General features: G+C 35.8%; 3 protein-coding genes across 4 annotated transcripts in view; 1 reads left to right on the forward strand and 2 right to left on the reverse strand.

The window, feature by feature from the left end:
• The window catches only part of LOC149729747 (cilia- and flagella-associated protein 54-like), a 38,516-nt gene extending 29,938 nt beyond the window's left edge, over positions 1 to 8,578 (reverse strand). Inside the window, exons 1-14 of the mRNA XM_089886400.1 lie at positions 8,446 to 8,578; positions 8,149 to 8,349; positions 7,494 to 7,761; positions 7,048 to 7,263; positions 6,085 to 6,228; positions 5,462 to 5,563; positions 5,080 to 5,193; positions 4,407 to 4,602; positions 3,810 to 3,908; positions 3,353 to 3,465; positions 2,373 to 2,683; positions 1,948 to 2,071; positions 1,294 to 1,429; positions 660 to 862 (exon numbers count right to left, since the gene is read on the reverse strand). Of these exons, the coding sequence (XP_089742526.1) occupies positions 660 to 862; positions 1,294 to 1,429; positions 1,948 to 2,071; positions 2,373 to 2,683; positions 3,353 to 3,465; positions 3,810 to 3,908; positions 4,407 to 4,602; positions 5,080 to 5,193; positions 5,462 to 5,563; positions 6,085 to 6,228; positions 7,048 to 7,263; positions 7,494 to 7,761; positions 8,149 to 8,333 (2,211 nt within the window). The 5' untranslated portion in view covers positions 8,334 to 8,349; positions 8,446 to 8,578. The remainder of the gene's footprint in view (positions 1 to 659; positions 863 to 1,293; positions 1,430 to 1,947; positions 2,072 to 2,372; positions 2,684 to 3,352; positions 3,466 to 3,809; positions 3,909 to 4,406; positions 4,603 to 5,079; positions 5,194 to 5,461; positions 5,564 to 6,084; positions 6,229 to 7,047; positions 7,264 to 7,493; positions 7,762 to 8,148; positions 8,350 to 8,445) is intronic.
• A 193-nt stretch (positions 8,579 to 8,771) lies between these two features.
• LOC149729748 (uronyl 2-sulfotransferase-like) lies at positions 8,772 to 11,977 on the reverse strand. The gene is made up of 6 exons (XM_089886436.1): positions 11,528 to 11,977; positions 10,971 to 11,200; positions 10,507 to 10,651; positions 9,991 to 10,085; positions 9,459 to 9,615; positions 8,772 to 9,012 (listed from the first exon to the last, which is right to left on the reverse strand). Exons 1-6 carry the CDS (start codon positions 11,699 to 11,701, stop codon positions 8,851 to 8,853), a joined length of 963 nt encoding a protein of 320 aa, XP_089742562.1. The 5' UTR covers positions 11,702 to 11,977; the 3' UTR covers positions 8,772 to 8,850.
• A 391-nt stretch (positions 11,978 to 12,368) lies between these two features.
• On the forward strand, positions 12,369 to 16,010 carry LOC149729749 (glucoside xylosyltransferase 1-like). 2 transcript variants are annotated; one of them, XM_089886430.1, is made up of 7 exons: positions 12,375 to 12,594; positions 12,656 to 12,869; positions 13,213 to 13,350; positions 13,413 to 13,625; positions 13,935 to 14,106; positions 14,639 to 14,820; positions 15,764 to 16,010. In XM_089886430.1, the coding sequence occupies exons 1-7, from the start codon at positions 12,500 to 12,502 to the stop codon at positions 15,920 to 15,922; spliced, it is 1,173 nt and encodes a 390-aa protein (XP_089742556.1). In that variant the 5' UTR covers positions 12,375 to 12,499; the 3' UTR covers positions 15,923 to 16,010. The 2 variants fall into 2 exon arrangements, with proteins under 2 accessions (XP_089742557.1, XP_089742556.1); XM_089886431.1 differs by lacking the exon at positions 14,639 to 14,820 and having other exon boundaries at positions 12,369 to 12,594.
• The last annotated feature ends 286 nt before the right edge of the window (positions 16,011 to 16,296 follow it).

Here is a 16,296-nt window from a genome sequence, read left to right on the forward strand (position 1 = left end):
AATTCACACCCATTTTCATTTTGTTTTGTAAAACAACCAAACAGTAAACACTGCCAATCATATACAGCAGTGGTTCTTAAACTTGTTTGTATGCTTTATCCTTTTAACAAAGTTGCTTATCAGATTTACCCCAAATATGTAAAATGGTGCTCATTTACTAAAAGCAAAAACAGCTAGTTACAGCAGTTATATTTAATGCGACGGATGCGCTAGCTTTTTGGCAGCAAGTTGTTTAATGTCTGATAAAGTACTACAATTGGCACAATTTTTCTGTCACGTCAACTGATGTGGATTTTGATTGGTGGCTTATTTACCCCCTAAATACAAGGAATTTACCCCGAGGGGTAAATTTACCCAAGTTTAAGAAATGCTGATACACAATGAATGAATAAACGAATGAATGTAACTTACTTTATCCTCGCGTGGCAGGAAAACGACAGTCGTTATAACACGGTTTTAACACCTCGTGCCAGCTTACGAGTTACCATGTAAGTTACTTTGTGGGTGATTATTTTTTAGGGGGGATTTTTATGTATGGCTGATAATTTAGACAACCCATTAATGACCACTAGGTTGGAGCAATTGCCGTTAAGTGTCTTGCCCAAGGACAAATACGCCAACAATGGTAGCAGATACAGGGATTCTATATAGCACCATACCCTATCTAAAGTGGTTAGCCAAGATATATCTGCCACGTGCTCAGCGTTATTCTTCGTCAAACTGGACTGGCCAACCGCAATACAACGTATTGCATCTTTGAGTATCTGTAGGGCATTGGCGAGCTGCCCGGCAGGGGAAACTTGGGTCGTTGAATACAAAGACAATCTGGATCCTTCTCCAATGTCTTCACTCAGTCTGTTGTCTGCGATAATAAACAATAACTTTATTTTTTTTTGCGAGAGTAAACAAAAAATAAACTCGAGCTCTGAACCCATTACCTCTGGGTTACAGGCAGGCACGCTAACCACCATGCCACGGCGCGGGGTGTATGATATAAGTCAGTAATACGGTATGCAAATATTAAAGAGTGATTAATAGAATATAATTGGTTAACCTGGCATATACTTCATACAATTTAGTTTAGTCTCTACTCTAATTTTCAGATAAATTTAAATGACACTGAACTTTACACTCAAATTAAACTCAATTTTTACACTTAAAATCATAGCGTTCGCTATGCTCGAAATGCACCCAAAAGCTCAAAATGCACCCATTAAGTTCGCTATGCTCAAAATGCACCCAAACCAAACACACAGTACTTCTAAATTTAAATATTTTTAACCCAAAACTTACGGTAAGTTTCTGAGGTAGCGACAGTTTCTAAAGCAAGGGCAAGTCGCAAACTGATTTCTGTGACGAGAACAGGATCAACAGCAGATATGCCTGACCAGGTTAAGGAGGAATGAACTACATTCAGTATATGAAGCCACTGTGAGAAAAAATGAGTGAAAATTATTATTGGGATTTAGGTTGAATTGTGGCTTTTTTAAGTAAGAAATATTTTTTAAATTAAATGCAAAAATAAAGTGTTTGATTACATAATATGCTGCATGATATATGCAGAGAATAGCGTGGTTTTTTAGTTTCAGTTAATCAACAGGGTAATACACAAGATTTAGGGAGTTATTATAAGTGAAAAAGTTTTAGGAAAATGAATAAACTTTTTATTTTTATAAAGAAACTGCAAAACATGATTGAATCTGAGTGTACAGACAGGAGCGTTCAAAACTGTATGAGTAGTTACTAGATTACAAGTGTAATCAGTGGCGCAGCCAGGGGGGTTCAGGGTGTCGCGACCCCCCCTTTCAAACACCCAAAAAAACATAATTAAAAAAAAAAAATTTGAAATTTTTTTAATAAACCCCCCTCTTACTTTTTTCTGGCTGCGCCACGAAGTGTAACATTAACATATAGCATAAACATGTATCTTCAACAAAACTAACTCACTTTTCCTGGACTTCCTGTTCTTTGTAGTGCAGATGCCACATCACTTTTACCTCCAACTTGAAACTTACCTAGAGCAAGTTTACATTTATTCCACAGTAGAAGGCTTGCATCTATTATCATGTCTCTGTATAAACATATTGTAATCAATTACATTTTAATAAACTATATATATTCGACTGGCCTATTATTTTTGAATTAGGATGGCCAATAAACAGAAATATAAATCTAATATTAACTATTATAAAAACTAGAGTTCTAATGCATTTGATGCCAGCCAAGCAACCTTATCATGCAACCTTTGCAAACGGGCAAATATTACAAAAAAAATCGAAATTTAACCAACTTTGACTTATTTTTATCAATACATATCTGCTAATATTAAATACATAGCATATTCACTATCATTAGAAGGGCATTTTAATCACCTGTCAATTAAAATATCTCCATCTGATCCTTGTGGGATAAACAGAGAAGGTTCGTTGATGCAGTAATACACGGTCTCTGCAAGATTCACGCAATCATCGGTGACTTGAACGGAACGAACTGACCCCTGAGTTGGAGGGGGAACCTCGCTTAACTCCTCACCAGCAGAGGGCAGCACAGAGCCACTGGTGGTTGTTTGAACGCGGCGTGACTTGGAACGAACCACACGCTCCATGACCAACAAGAGAGCTAAGCACAGCTCAGTGCTGGTGTGTTCAGGACCACCTTTAGGTGAAGCATCACCGCTTGATTTCTGAATATATGAAAGGTTAAGTATAGTTGAGCTATTCCCACAATGGTAACGGGTTCAAGGTTCGTTGTTGCCACCATTCTGGGCTTATGTGTCCTTGGACAAAACACTCAATGACATTACTTCAAGTTTTAACCCATTGGTCACTAATGGGTTGTCCAACATACTTGGTAACTGGTAAGCTGGCACGAGGTGTATTAACACCCGTGTTACAACGACTGTTGTTTATCGGCCACGGGAGGATAAAGTTAAGTTACATTCATTCATTCATTCATGTTCTGAAAATTTACTGATGAAGGTGACTTAGGACTTAGAAATAGCGGCCAAAAAATTTATAAATTGCAAGAAGAATTATATTCGACTCTAATTGAGTTATTTTGACAACTTATTGATGAAGGGGATGTGACTTCGAAATAAGGGTTAGAAAAATAATAAATTTTAAGAAGATAAATAATCAACTTATGATATGCGTTGCAACAACAGCATTTATTATTAAAAATTTTCATTATTAAAATTAAAATTTAAAATATTAAAGTTTAATGTTAAAACTTAAAATTCTCAGTATAATACATAAGCTTCACAAGAAGAGCCATACAAATTTTAAGTTGTCATAATGACAAGCTAAATTGCATTAAAGTTACAATTTGTCTGTGGCATTAAGATGAAACTAACTTTGATGTATATCAGTGCACAGTCCAGCAAACTGTTGAATGTTGACCACTGCTCGTAACAAAAAGCAAGTTTGATGAAGCAAACTACACTGTCCAATGTCACGCCATCTTCACCTGCATAAGTTTGTTACAAATTTTTACAAAAAAACTTAACATAACAATAAAGCAACATTTTGTTAGAGCTGTAACAGAGAAGTTTTAGCACTGTTTACAAAAGGATACCAAGCCCAAGCATTAGGAATATGTGCGTCTCTGGGCAAGACATTGCACACCATGTATTCCAATGTAGTGTTCACTGATAGGTTATCCAACTTGTTGGGTTTACACAGTATGGAAAAAAAAACAAACTTACATACAAAGTTAAGTTATAACTGCTATAGTTGCTCGCTAAGTAAGGATAAACAAGCGAAATTGATTTTTTCAACACAGTATTACCGAATATGTAAAACTTAGTATACCTGCTGCAGCCAGTTCTTTCAGTGACTTATCTTGCCTTACACCAGCCAACACTGAATGGTCAGCCCCACTTGCCACGTGGCCACTGTTACCACCTCCACCTGTATTACAACCACAAAGTTCATTTCATATTATTTTAAAACACTGAATGATTAATGTTAACAAATTTGAATATAAAAAAAAACGGTTTGAATTCATAAAATGTTAGAACACAGAGTATCTATTATTGAGAATCTTGGACACATACGCCCACAATGGTAGCAGCGACAAGCTTTGAACCTATTACCTCTGGGTTCCAGTCAGGCACGCTAACCACTTTACCACAACGCCGGTACATTATAAAACACAATAAATTTGTAAGAAGTACTATTGCTTGCTAAACTATTTAACCTATATTGCAGTCATTGCGTTCTACATCCATTATATTGTCACCAATTTTTCAAATATAGTTTAGCTTAACAATTTACACTAGAAAATAATATATATTGATTAGCGAGAATAAAAAGTACACAACTGTTGCCTAAATCCCAGGTACCATGGCTTGACTCACTGTAGTACCTCACCCATATAGAATAGAGTCATTTCTGAATCAAACTAACCTGCAATTATCTCCTTGCCAGCGAAGAACAATTCTGCTGTTACGTCCATAATGTCAGAATCAATAGAAGCCACATCTGTATGCAGAGTTCTTCTGTGGGAGCTGGATAAAGCTTCAAGGATAGCAAGAAACTGAGCGGCTCCTCCTTCAAACATATCACCAAGAAGTTTCTCAGTTGCAGTTCGAGGCCACGACATCTGAGTTGGAAAATTTTTGCTGTTATGCCTACTGTTAATAAACGTCACTTATTTGCTCTTGCATGAAATGGCAACGACTCTTGATAATCTATAAAATTTCATGATTCCAATGCCGGTACTTAATACACTGTACTGGAATATTATTTGAACTGTTTTGGAATCAAATTAGAAAAAAAGAACAGATTGTTGTTGATTACAAATTCCATACAAACAACTCAAGGTACAAACTCAAATTCCATACAAACAACTCAAGGTACATACCATACACTTTATCAGCAATTACTACACAGCAGGGAATATTATATGGTTTGTGGTTTCATATATTTTTAAACCATATTTTATAGAAGCGTGGTCCTATGTTACAAAACACGTTACAGTACTTGGGATGCATGCCACAGCTGGCTTGTTATTCTTAGATTTGTAGTTGTTTCAGCATGATAAAAACTTGCAAGCTATTCAACATTATACAGAGCAAACCTGAGCAGCATCTTTTAAGTTGTTTTTAATCTTGGGACGCAAATATCCTTTTGGTTTCTTCCTTGTTTCAAAAACACTTCTCTTAAAAACCATGGACGCCATTTTGGCTGTGGCCTAAAATACAACATATTAGATTTCTTAAATTTGAGCAGTGGACAAAGAAAATTGGCATAAGTCCAAACTTTGACAAAGCTTTTCTAGAGGCACCAAAAGAATTAACAAAAGGGGTTTTGTAGTGTAAAAAAATCAGCCTGGAGATTAAGCTGGAAAATCAGAAAGATTTTGAAGTCTATAGTTTAATATTCAGTGGGTGTAGGGGTACTAACAATTTAGCAAGACAGTACAGACTTTTGGATTAAATGAGTGAATGTAGAATCATTACCTCTCTAAATATGCATTGAGTTTCTTTGCTTTCTGGTTCATCACTTAAACGTTGCAACTCACTCAGTTCTTGCAGTTTCCTCAATGCTCTACGGGCAAATGCCTGTCAAAACAAAATCAAAATTAAGTTCAATAGTTCAAAGTAGCATATGTTATATTTGTTCTTTAATTGGGACTAGGCACAAAGTGTTTTCAATTTAAACAATGGATATCTGCATAACCATGCACTGTAATAGTTTTACCACTGTAAATGTTGGAAGTACGATTTTCAAGTACGGATACTCAAATTCTAACTGCCAATCTACAAGAATATAAATGTCCGAATTCTATACCTATCAGAAGTGGGGTAATGGGCCAAATCGCCCAAAATCCGAAGGACTTTACCCAAACAGAATTGGAACCAACCAAAAAACATGTCTGCTTATCCACACACTGTAATAGCTCCATTTACTTAAATACATGGAAAGTGGCAATCGTGGATAAGTCAGCTAAGTTTCCACCTACAAGAACAAAAATGACCAAAACCCATACCTATCTTTGTAAAATGGACCAATGATTTTCAACACTCACACACACAATTATATGGGTTAGTATTAGCAATACAAACAGATAGCTTATAAACACCTCAGCGTGGTGACCAGCTTTACAGTCATAATATGCCAGACATACAGCAGAGTACAGAGTCACTCTCCATGTTAAATACTTCACACTGAGTAGTGGTAAAGAGCTTTCCATGCACATTGCTGCCCATATAAGAAACTCGATTGCCTGTAAAATAAATTGGATATTTAGGAATCATGGTATAGTAGGGTGGGGGAAGATGGGACACCTTTTCAATCTATTTACTCCTCCAATTTGGTAGTAAACAAACATTCAACGATTTTTTATAAAACATTATCTTCACGCCTCCCATAGACCGTTGTTAATTGTTTAATACACCATCAGAATATTTGGTTATTATGTGTCAAAGGTGTCCCATCTTCCCCCACCCCACTATATATCAAAAAAAACACAAACAATATCTATATTTAAAAGTGCATCATTGACTGAATGAATGTAGGAGTGATCCCTTTTATTTTATTCTTGCCAGGTTGGGCAACATCGGTCGTTATAACTTGGGTGTTCTATTTCATATACTGTCTGTCTTCTGATAAGTAACCACGATGTAACTTCATGGTTAACTGTTTTTATTGCTTTTTCTGTAACAATTTAGACAGCCACCACTGAATTAGAACAATTATTGTCAAATTTGTTGCCCAAGTGAACTTACTTACACAATGCTACCGGCATTGAGCTTTGAGCCCAGTAGCCTCTGTTGATATGCTAATTTTGGTTTAGCAGCAACGCTTTATCTGACACTTTTATTCAAGTAGTTTTTACGACTGTTGTTTTGTTGCGAATTCCCTTGTTTTCTATTCTATGTGGATGAGGTCCCGCAGTGTGGCACACCATGGTTCCTGGGATTTAGGCAAGGATTGGCCCATTACTCTATTAATTCCCTTGTATTTTTTATATTAATTAACCTGATCTTTGCTACTATGTTTAAAGAGATAAATGAAAAGGTTATATTATGTTAAATCACCTTACCTTTAATGAATTGGCAGATGACATAAGCGACCTGCAGACTCTGTATACCACAGTAGTTGCATTGTACAGTACCCAACATAAGGATTCTTTGGTTAGCAGGCACTGGGTAAAGGTCCGTAGACACCTTAGTATCAATTGACATCGTTCAATAGAATGTGTGGACTGCAAGTTCATGTCTAACTCCAATACACTCTCAAATTCACACATGAGCATTCCCTGTGAGAAAAATAGAATTCTAAAACAACTTCAAATCAGTCCTAGTTAAATAAAAAGCTGTTTTTAAGTATATAGTGGGGTGGGGTAGATAGTAAACTAGGAACATTCAAATAATTATAAAACCGTATCTGCACGACTCTCATAGACCATTGTTAATTGTTTAAAATACGATTAGGATATTTGGACATTATATGTCAAAATAAATATTTAAAACCAAAATAAACCATTACCAGCATTGCTTTGCAAGTCAATATAAGTTCCTCACTATCTTGTTTTGGTTCAAAGTAAATTGATTTAAAAACTTCCAATTTTTCGATTTTTGCCATTGAAGCTACCCCACACTTTGTAAGCAGATAACGCTGGTAACACTGCCTGTTTGCTACGTTATGGAAGCCATGGTCACGAAGTGTGTCACCAACAGATACCAGCTTGAAGTAGAAAATTGGGACAGGGAGTCTAGGCTCATATTTGTTCCATATGTCAAATAACCAGTTGGTTCTGTGGTGATACAGTTTACATTAAGGTGAAGTCAATTTTATTTTATGCTAATGAAAATATAAGCATTTAATTTACTCTAGGCATGATACCAGAGGTTTGCACTATTTTTTTCTTTCATATTAAATAAAAAGTTATATACTTCTTTTTAGTAGGTTCAAATCTTATACAAACACAATAAGTTTAATTAAGGCTTCTAAAAATAAAAGGTACATGAAGAAATCCTCAGCACATGCTGCACAAGGCAATTTTTTAATCCAGTATAAAATTATTTTTTGATATAAAAACGCAAGAATGACGATTTGACTTTGGGTTGAATTGCAAGACATCATAGGCTCTTAAAATTAGCATAAATACAAAGCCAAGTATAGTTAATTAACAGCAAAATACCCTCTAGAACTTGCTTCTTCTTGGCTACTGTTAACATTTGACTTTTTTAGAAAGAAAGCTAAAACTTCTTTTATTTCCTTCTCTGAAGCACAAATGACCGGGTTTTTCTCATCAATATTACCATAGTACGAAGCATGAGGCAGTCGTATACTTGATAAAGCAACGTTAATTAATGTGGAAGCCATTTTGGCTTGTTAAAGCCTGTAAAAAAACGTAAATAGGTTTCAAAACTCTTTTACACTAAAACTCTGTTTAATGGTACGCGTATAAAACCATTGAAAGAATTTGAAACATTACCTGTTATGTAATATATCCTGTCAGACCTTTTTATATTTTACATTTAGGTTTTTAATACGTTTATTTGCAAAAATACCTTAATCTAGTTTCTTGTGTTTATAGTTTTTAGCTTTTCAAATCACCAAGGAAACATTTAACATAGAAAACTATTATACTTTGTCGTGGTAATTTCAACGGGGGACTGAGTCTTCTTTTTGCGCTTATTGCTTACAATATTCGTTTCGGTTAAGTTCTTTTAATAAGAAATACAGCACAGGTATTTCTTTAGAAGCGATAGATTTTATATGAAAATATTTTATTCTTTTTACAATATGTTGCCATGTAAGTCCGATATCTATTTTTTTATTATTTATCACAAACAAAGTTTCATAGCATTCACTTCAGAAAAAACTTGGCATAGCAAAATCACAGTACAAGAGTTTTAAGATTCTCAAGTTCAGATTTTACGAACTCATATAAGTCGTATTCAAGTTTTAAACTAGTTTCGCTTTTGAGAAAATCCCTCGCTGCCTCTGACGTTTCTCGTTTATTCCTTGTGTGTGTTTCGTGCTTCATCCGTTCATTTTCCTATGAAAAAATAGGCAATACTTAATAATCGTTGAATAAAAATAAATTTAAATGCCGGAAACATAAAGTAGGATGGGGTAAGATAGGACATATGATTACATTTCCCTCCTCGTCCCATTTGGTAATAAACAAAGAATATTAACATAGTGATATAACCGTGACCCCGCAACTGTAAAAGAGCGTTGTTAATTGTTCAATACGCGATCACGAAATATATGATTTAGATGCTAAAGGTATCCCATTTTACCCCATAACTACATTCAACTGCAAGAGCGCTCGTAAACATACAAAATCGAAAATACGATGCTTGAGAATCATCATATGCATTGTGTCCTTAGGCAAGAAACAACGGACATCGCTAATATCTCATGTTATAATCAGACCCTAATCCGTAACAGCGAAAAAAATAAATATATAGTAAATTCTGAAAAATATAAAAACCTTACCGGATTTAGATAAATATTTGATGCGTCATTGAAGTAAGATGGTAGGATAGCTTCTAATACTTTCAAGCTATTGTCGAGATCTTCTAGTATTCCAACGAACACGTAATGCTCTTTAATGTTTTGCTTTGCTTTATCAACGGCCCACTTTGACCTTGACCTATAATGCAATGTATTGTGAGAAAGAAAGCCAGAAAGTATTGTTATAGAAAAGTATTGTAATAGCTTAATGTAGACAATGCTACAGTATATGCAAGGCTATACAATATGAAGTGTAAACTGTTGCACAATTCATTGTATATATTATTATATACATTCTCTCGGGCGCATTTGGTAGTAAGCAAATAACATCCAAAGAATTACAAAAACCTTATCTTCACGATTCCCATAGACAGTTGTTAATTGTTTAAAACACAATCAGGATATATTTGGATATTAGGTGCTTAACGTGACCCGTCTTTCCCACCCCACTGGGTTACTGTAGGCAAGGCTATAATCGTATATCTACAATATTACAATTACTGTTACATCTTACATGCAGCCAGGATCTTGTCCACAGAAATACGGTACGACTTGCCAATATGGCTTGATGCATTCTTGTCGTCTTCTTTGTATGCATTCGTCTATGGACTAAACGTGTACACAATTAGAATAGAAAATTTGAAATCGTCATGAGCCTATTTATCAGTGTATCATATGCATCCAACTATGATCATATCTTTGTCGTGATGTAAAAAAGCTGGAGGCTTGGTCGTTTTAGTCTCGTTTGCTTTAAAATAACCGAGAGACAGTCAGCATTTGTTTTTTTTTATTACGTTGGCCTATGCTTGAAGATCCCAATTTTGTTCGTTTGTAATGCCTGCACCGTACTATGGAAAACTACTACATGTATACTATAAAAAAAAACACAAAAAAACAACCACCTACAAAGCAACATACTTGGTAAGCTGGCACGAGGTGTATGAAACAGAACACCAGTGATAAATCGACTGTCGTTTCCGGTCACGCAGACATAAAGTATAACTTACATTCATTAGTACTTTTGTCTTACCTCTTGCCTTCTTATTTCGCTCATTCGAGAGCTCGCGCCCCCGCCTCCCCGTTCGTTACCGAAGCGTGAAAAATAATAAAAAGATTCGAACCGCGAGACGGGATCACGGATCATATTCACATAAAGCGGTTGCTTTTGGCCAAATCTACGGTCAAAAAAGGGAAAAAATATCAGGACTGGTAACAGATTTTTATAGGTTTCAATAAGCTATCACTATGATATGTGTTAAGCAAGTATTTTCATACAACTATAGTAGGGTGGTGTATAGGCTAAGATAGAACATGTTTTCAGTCAATTTTTATTTTTCTATTTGGTAGTGAACAAAGAATACTTACATTAATATATAACCGTAACCTCGCGGTTCTATAAAAAAGCACCGTTAATTATCAAAAACATTACCAGAAAATATAGGATTCAATTGCTAACAATATCCAATCTTTCCCCATAGTACTGTCTATAAGTACCTTGTAAAGTCGATAAAATACTGATGGCGGATGTACATATATCCCGGACTCTGCTCATGAAGGAATTCGACAAAGTTTGCTTCTTCTTCTTCATTTTTGTTTGGTTTTTCTCCATCCTCATACGGACTTGCGACTTTGAAACCGTTTGCCCCACCAAGGCGATAACAAAGTGTCGTCATCGACATACTGCCGCATTTCGGGACTCTGTTGTAAACCACGTAGTTTCTGTCCTGAATAAATGAATGTAACTCATCGTGTGGCCGGAATGTGGCCGGAAAACGACAGTCTTTATAACAAGGGTGTTCATACACTTCGTGCTATCTTACGAGTTACCATTTATGTTACTTTGTAGATGGTTATTTTTTGGTGTTTATTTTGTTCATACACTTCGTGCTAACTTACGTGTTACCATTTATGTTACTTTTGGTGTTTTTTTTCACTTCTTTTATGTATGGCTATATTAATTTGAACATCACAGTAGTAACCACTGGGTTGGAACAACTGCCGTTAAGTATCTTGCCCTTTTGAATGTAGTTTCATATCTTTACATAGCCTACCTTGTTATCAATATCTTTCCTGATACGCTGAAGATCAAGTAAGGAGTTTTTTCTCAAACCATCGTTACTTCTTGCCCGTCTATTGCTGGTGATCGAGTTAAGGTACATTACTCCACCGATTAAAATACATGACAAAGTCAGAATAAGTTGCCTCCGAAACGACCAACGGGGCATTTCTTCTGATACCGATCTCGAAGCCAAACAGCCAGAGTCGATTGTTGTTGAGAGTAACCAACACCTATAGTGAACCTACCTATATATTTTTCACATTTCTAGCCTACCGCTCACCTGCATAAACAACACTGAACTGAAGTTTATGAGAAAATTCAACCTGTTTTCTCGTCTCAGTTAACCGTATTCAATAAACTGTTTGGCGTCTCTAATGCATTCAAGCTTTAAATCCGAGCTCTGCGACAAGGTGCTCATTTTCGTACATTGCCTCTATTTAGTAAGCACTCACTTTCTAGATTACAGCTGAAATGACGTTTCACAATGTCGCTGCTGATACGGAACGCCGGGGGCGGTCATTATGGCCACAAAGTTTCAGACCGAATTTTTCAACGCCGTGAGGAGATTGAAATAACAGCAGACGCATCCGTTTCAAATTTAGAATGCCAGGTTTATTGAAAATTCAAACAGAATTTAAAGGTTAATTCTATAATATAAATTGATAGGTACAGTCATATACAAAGCGGGCAGTTCAGCGCAGATAAGAGCTGTAGCATGATTCGGTGTTTAACCATGTAACATTAAGTTTTAGTTTTCAAGTTTTGCCAAACGCCGCTTTTCTGAAATATGTGGTAATGCCTAAGTACAGCTTTTGGAAACTGCAACCTATAATACTCGTTTGTATTTATATTTACTCTACAGGTGCAAAGTATAACTCATATATAGCTGAATACCTGTAGTCTATACATATAATATATATTACTTGATGGATAAAGGGCAAAGACAACGTATCGTAATGATAAGATGATGTTCTATGTTCGTTCAGTCTGCCGGGTCCGTTGGACATTCGTTTTGCTTTCTTTTCTGGTCGTCTGGATATTTTTTCTTCTCCGTAAACAGTAAGCATCAGTGAACGCCAACTATACATTTCTAAAGATCTTCAAAAACGTTATTTTCTAGATATGTTTCAAAGCAACTGGCTCATAAGCAGCACCCTGGTCGTGTTTTCCAAACAGATGAAACTATGCACCTTGCGATGGCGGCTTGCAGAGGAAAATCACTTACAATAGTAAAGGAAGCAACCACAATGATCAAGAGTGCAATCATATTCTCTCGTAGCAGAATTCATGTTCATATATTTACTGAAAATTTGGAAGACGAATTCCGCAAAGAGGTAGACAGCCATTTTTTAACGATTCGTTTTGAAAATTGTGTAGACTATAGTCCTGTAAACAGAGTGTTAACATATATATAGTGCTGTGAGGTAAGATGGAACACCTTTAGCACCTAATATGCAAACATCATATCTTATTTTAAACAGTAAACAACGGTATATGGTAGTTGCGAAGATACGGTTTTAGAACTCTTTGAATGTTCTTTGTTTACTACCAAATGGGAAGAGAAAATATAATGAAAAAGTGACCCATCTCACCCACCCTACTATATTACACATAATTATATAAACTATACAAACTCAATTCCTTCTTTTATAAAACATGTCATTTTATGTTGATTAGTTTGCAACCTGGCCACTGTCTGCCAAGCGAAAGTTTTTGTTAACAATTCATCCGTTGGTGTACCCACTTGATCAAGAAGAACTCAAAGTGATGAAAAATTGGTGGGGACCTTGCGCCTCGTTTCGTCTTTTTCTTCCAGTAAGACTTAACTGCTATTATAGTCCTGCCTAAAACTGAAGAAATGTTTTGTTTCCGTTTAGACAGTATTGGATAAAACGGACTCCGTTTTATACGTCGATACCGATGTTATATTCTTAACTCCCCCTGAAGAACTGTGGCGACATTTTTACTTGTTCAACGATCGCCAAGTTGCTGCGTTAGCACCACGGGTAGGATGGAGCTTCCAAGTTCCAAATGATAACGCTAACTTTATAAGGATGCAAGATGGAAAGAAAACTCAAGTCAATTCAGGGGTAAATCCAACATAAAATGACGAAGTGTAATTTTTTTTTCAGTTTTGTATTTTGTATTCTTGATGGGACGATTACATTTTTGATGAAGATTAGTTTCCTAGTAATCTTCAAGTATTTATAAACGTTTGATGCATACGTTGGCTTGTGGCAAGCAGTATAGGTTTTATTTTAAAATAAAAACGCCGGGCTACCTAATTTAACATTATTGAGACCAAATACTTAAACACATTAACTAACTTAAACACACTAAAAACACCTAAACAACCTAACTAAGTATTAAGATAAAAAACAAGGACCGTTTTCGATCAGGTTTTTCTGATGAACCTCACTCGAATGCGGCAACCAGTTTTCGCGACCGAATCCGAGTCGAGGCAGAAAATTTCGTGGAACAAAAAACTTTTGTTTCCTTTGTATAGAAAGCACAAAGAGGATATGTATGGGGATCAGAATTTAATTAACCTTGTGTTTCATTACAACCCAGGTAAATATATAGTAGGTTGGGAGATGATGGGACACCTTTTCATTCTATTATCTCGCTCTATTTGGTAGTAAACAAGAAACATTCAAAGATTTATAAAACTTTATCCTAACGACTCTTATAGACCATTGTTAATTGTTTAAAACACCATCAAGACATTTAGATAATATGTGCTAAAGGTGTCCCATCTTCCCCCACCCTACTATATATAACACACAAAGCTTAGTTAATGCCAACTTATAAGTAGACCTGTTATACACAAGAATCTGAATATATAGTAGAATGGGGGAAATGGGACATTTAAGCACATGAGGTACTTTATTTAGAAATTCGCACATTAGGTGTAGTTTTACAAATTCGAAAACACACAGGGTATGACATGATACAGTTTAAAATCATTTGATTTTGAACAATAAGTTAATTTATATCAAAACACACGTAAATAACAGGAAATAGCGTGTGTATACAAGGACTGTCGTTTGTTGCTAAATCTTAAGTTCCTCGTCGTATTACCTGGTATTCGCTACTGTTACAGACTTGATTTATTTCCTACCTTGCAAGTACAACTACCACCACAAGTTCTGCTTTGATGCTTACCGAGAACGTTGGTGTACATCTGCCGAAAGCGATGGTGCTGCTGTAATACATGGCAACGCAAATACGTTTTACAACAACTATGCACCTGCGTTTCGGGCAATCAGTAATGCTATGAGAGCAGTAAGTTATCATATAGTAGGGTGGGGGAAGACGAGACACCTTATCATTATACTTTCTCGTTAATTTTGGTAGTAAACGAAGAAAATTCAATTAATTATAAAACAGTATCCTCACGACTTCCATATAGACCGTTGTTAATTGTTTAAAACACGATCAGGATATTTGGATATTAAGTGTTAAAGGTGTTCCATCTTCCCCACCCTACTGTCTACATTTCAATATAAATGGCCAAGGTTCTTCAGAGAAGCACGCCAGAATATACAAGTTTTAGGCTTTAGTTGGCTTATTATCCCAAAGGTGATTATAACTTGCTTTACCCTTGTGTGGCCGGAAAAACACAGGTGTCTTTTTGCCTAAGGACACACAAAGGGCACCAGCGACGAGCTTCGAATCCATTACCTATATATGTTAGAGGCAGCTATGTGTTAGAGGCAATATAAGACCTACTTAAATTGTGATATAACCTGCTACTGCTGCAGCTGAGTTATATGTGTGTTAACTCGTTAACAAATGTCATTTTCATACTATTCCAAAAGTTACATTTATATAGTTTACAGATATATAGTAGTGTGGAGTAAGATGGGACACCTTTAGCACAGAATATCCAAATGAGAGTCGTGAGGATGAGATTTATATTTATTTGAATGTTCTTTGTTTACTACCAAATGTGACCAGTAAATACAATGATCCGATGTCCCATCCTCCCCACTCTAGTATACTGTTTTTTTAAATAGTAGGGTGGGCGGAGTTGGGACACATTTAGCACATAATATCCAAATATCCTGATTGTGTTTTAAACAATCAGCAGCGGTCTATCGTGAGGATACGGTTCTATATTTCTTTGCATATTCTTTGTTTACTCCTAACTGGGATGAAAAAATAGAATGAAAAGGTTTCCCTTCTTTCCCCACTCTACTATATATCTGTTATTTGAATTTTGCAGTACAATTTCGAAAGAGATTTGGAGCGTTACTTACTGAGCCCAATGGAAAGCGGGCTTACTGATCCGTCCGTTGAAGCCCACGAACACTGTGGAAACAAGACTTATCTTTTTCTGAAGAATATTCGAAAGATGGTAAAAAGAAGACGAAATTTTAGATAATTTAAAACTAGCAAAGCGGGATCGTGCAATATATATGTGTGGTAGTTTTCTTCATGTAGTGTTTTAAATAAACTTTTCACTGATGAAATCTGGGCGCGGAAGAAACACGTTTTTATGCCAATATATATCACGAATTAAATGCAACAATTCCATACGTAAAAAACTTAAAGCCGACAATTCCAAAACTAGAGACATCTTCAATAGCCATAAACCTAAACCCTAAATCTCCGATAGTCTTTAAGACTACTATAACCCCTATGTGCCCATTTTGTCCGTGATTTTGTTGCATGACACATAAAAGAATATGTAGGGGTAAGGTAGGGTACCGTTAATACCCGAACCCATATTTCTAAGTTTTTAACAATTAACAATTG

The sequence above is a fragment of the Ciona robusta genome, chromosome 10, assembly GCF_009617815.1.
Source record: "Ciona robusta chromosome 10, ASM961781v2".
NCBI lineage: Eukaryota > Metazoa > Chordata > Ascidiacea > Phlebobranchia > Cionidae > Ciona > Ciona robusta.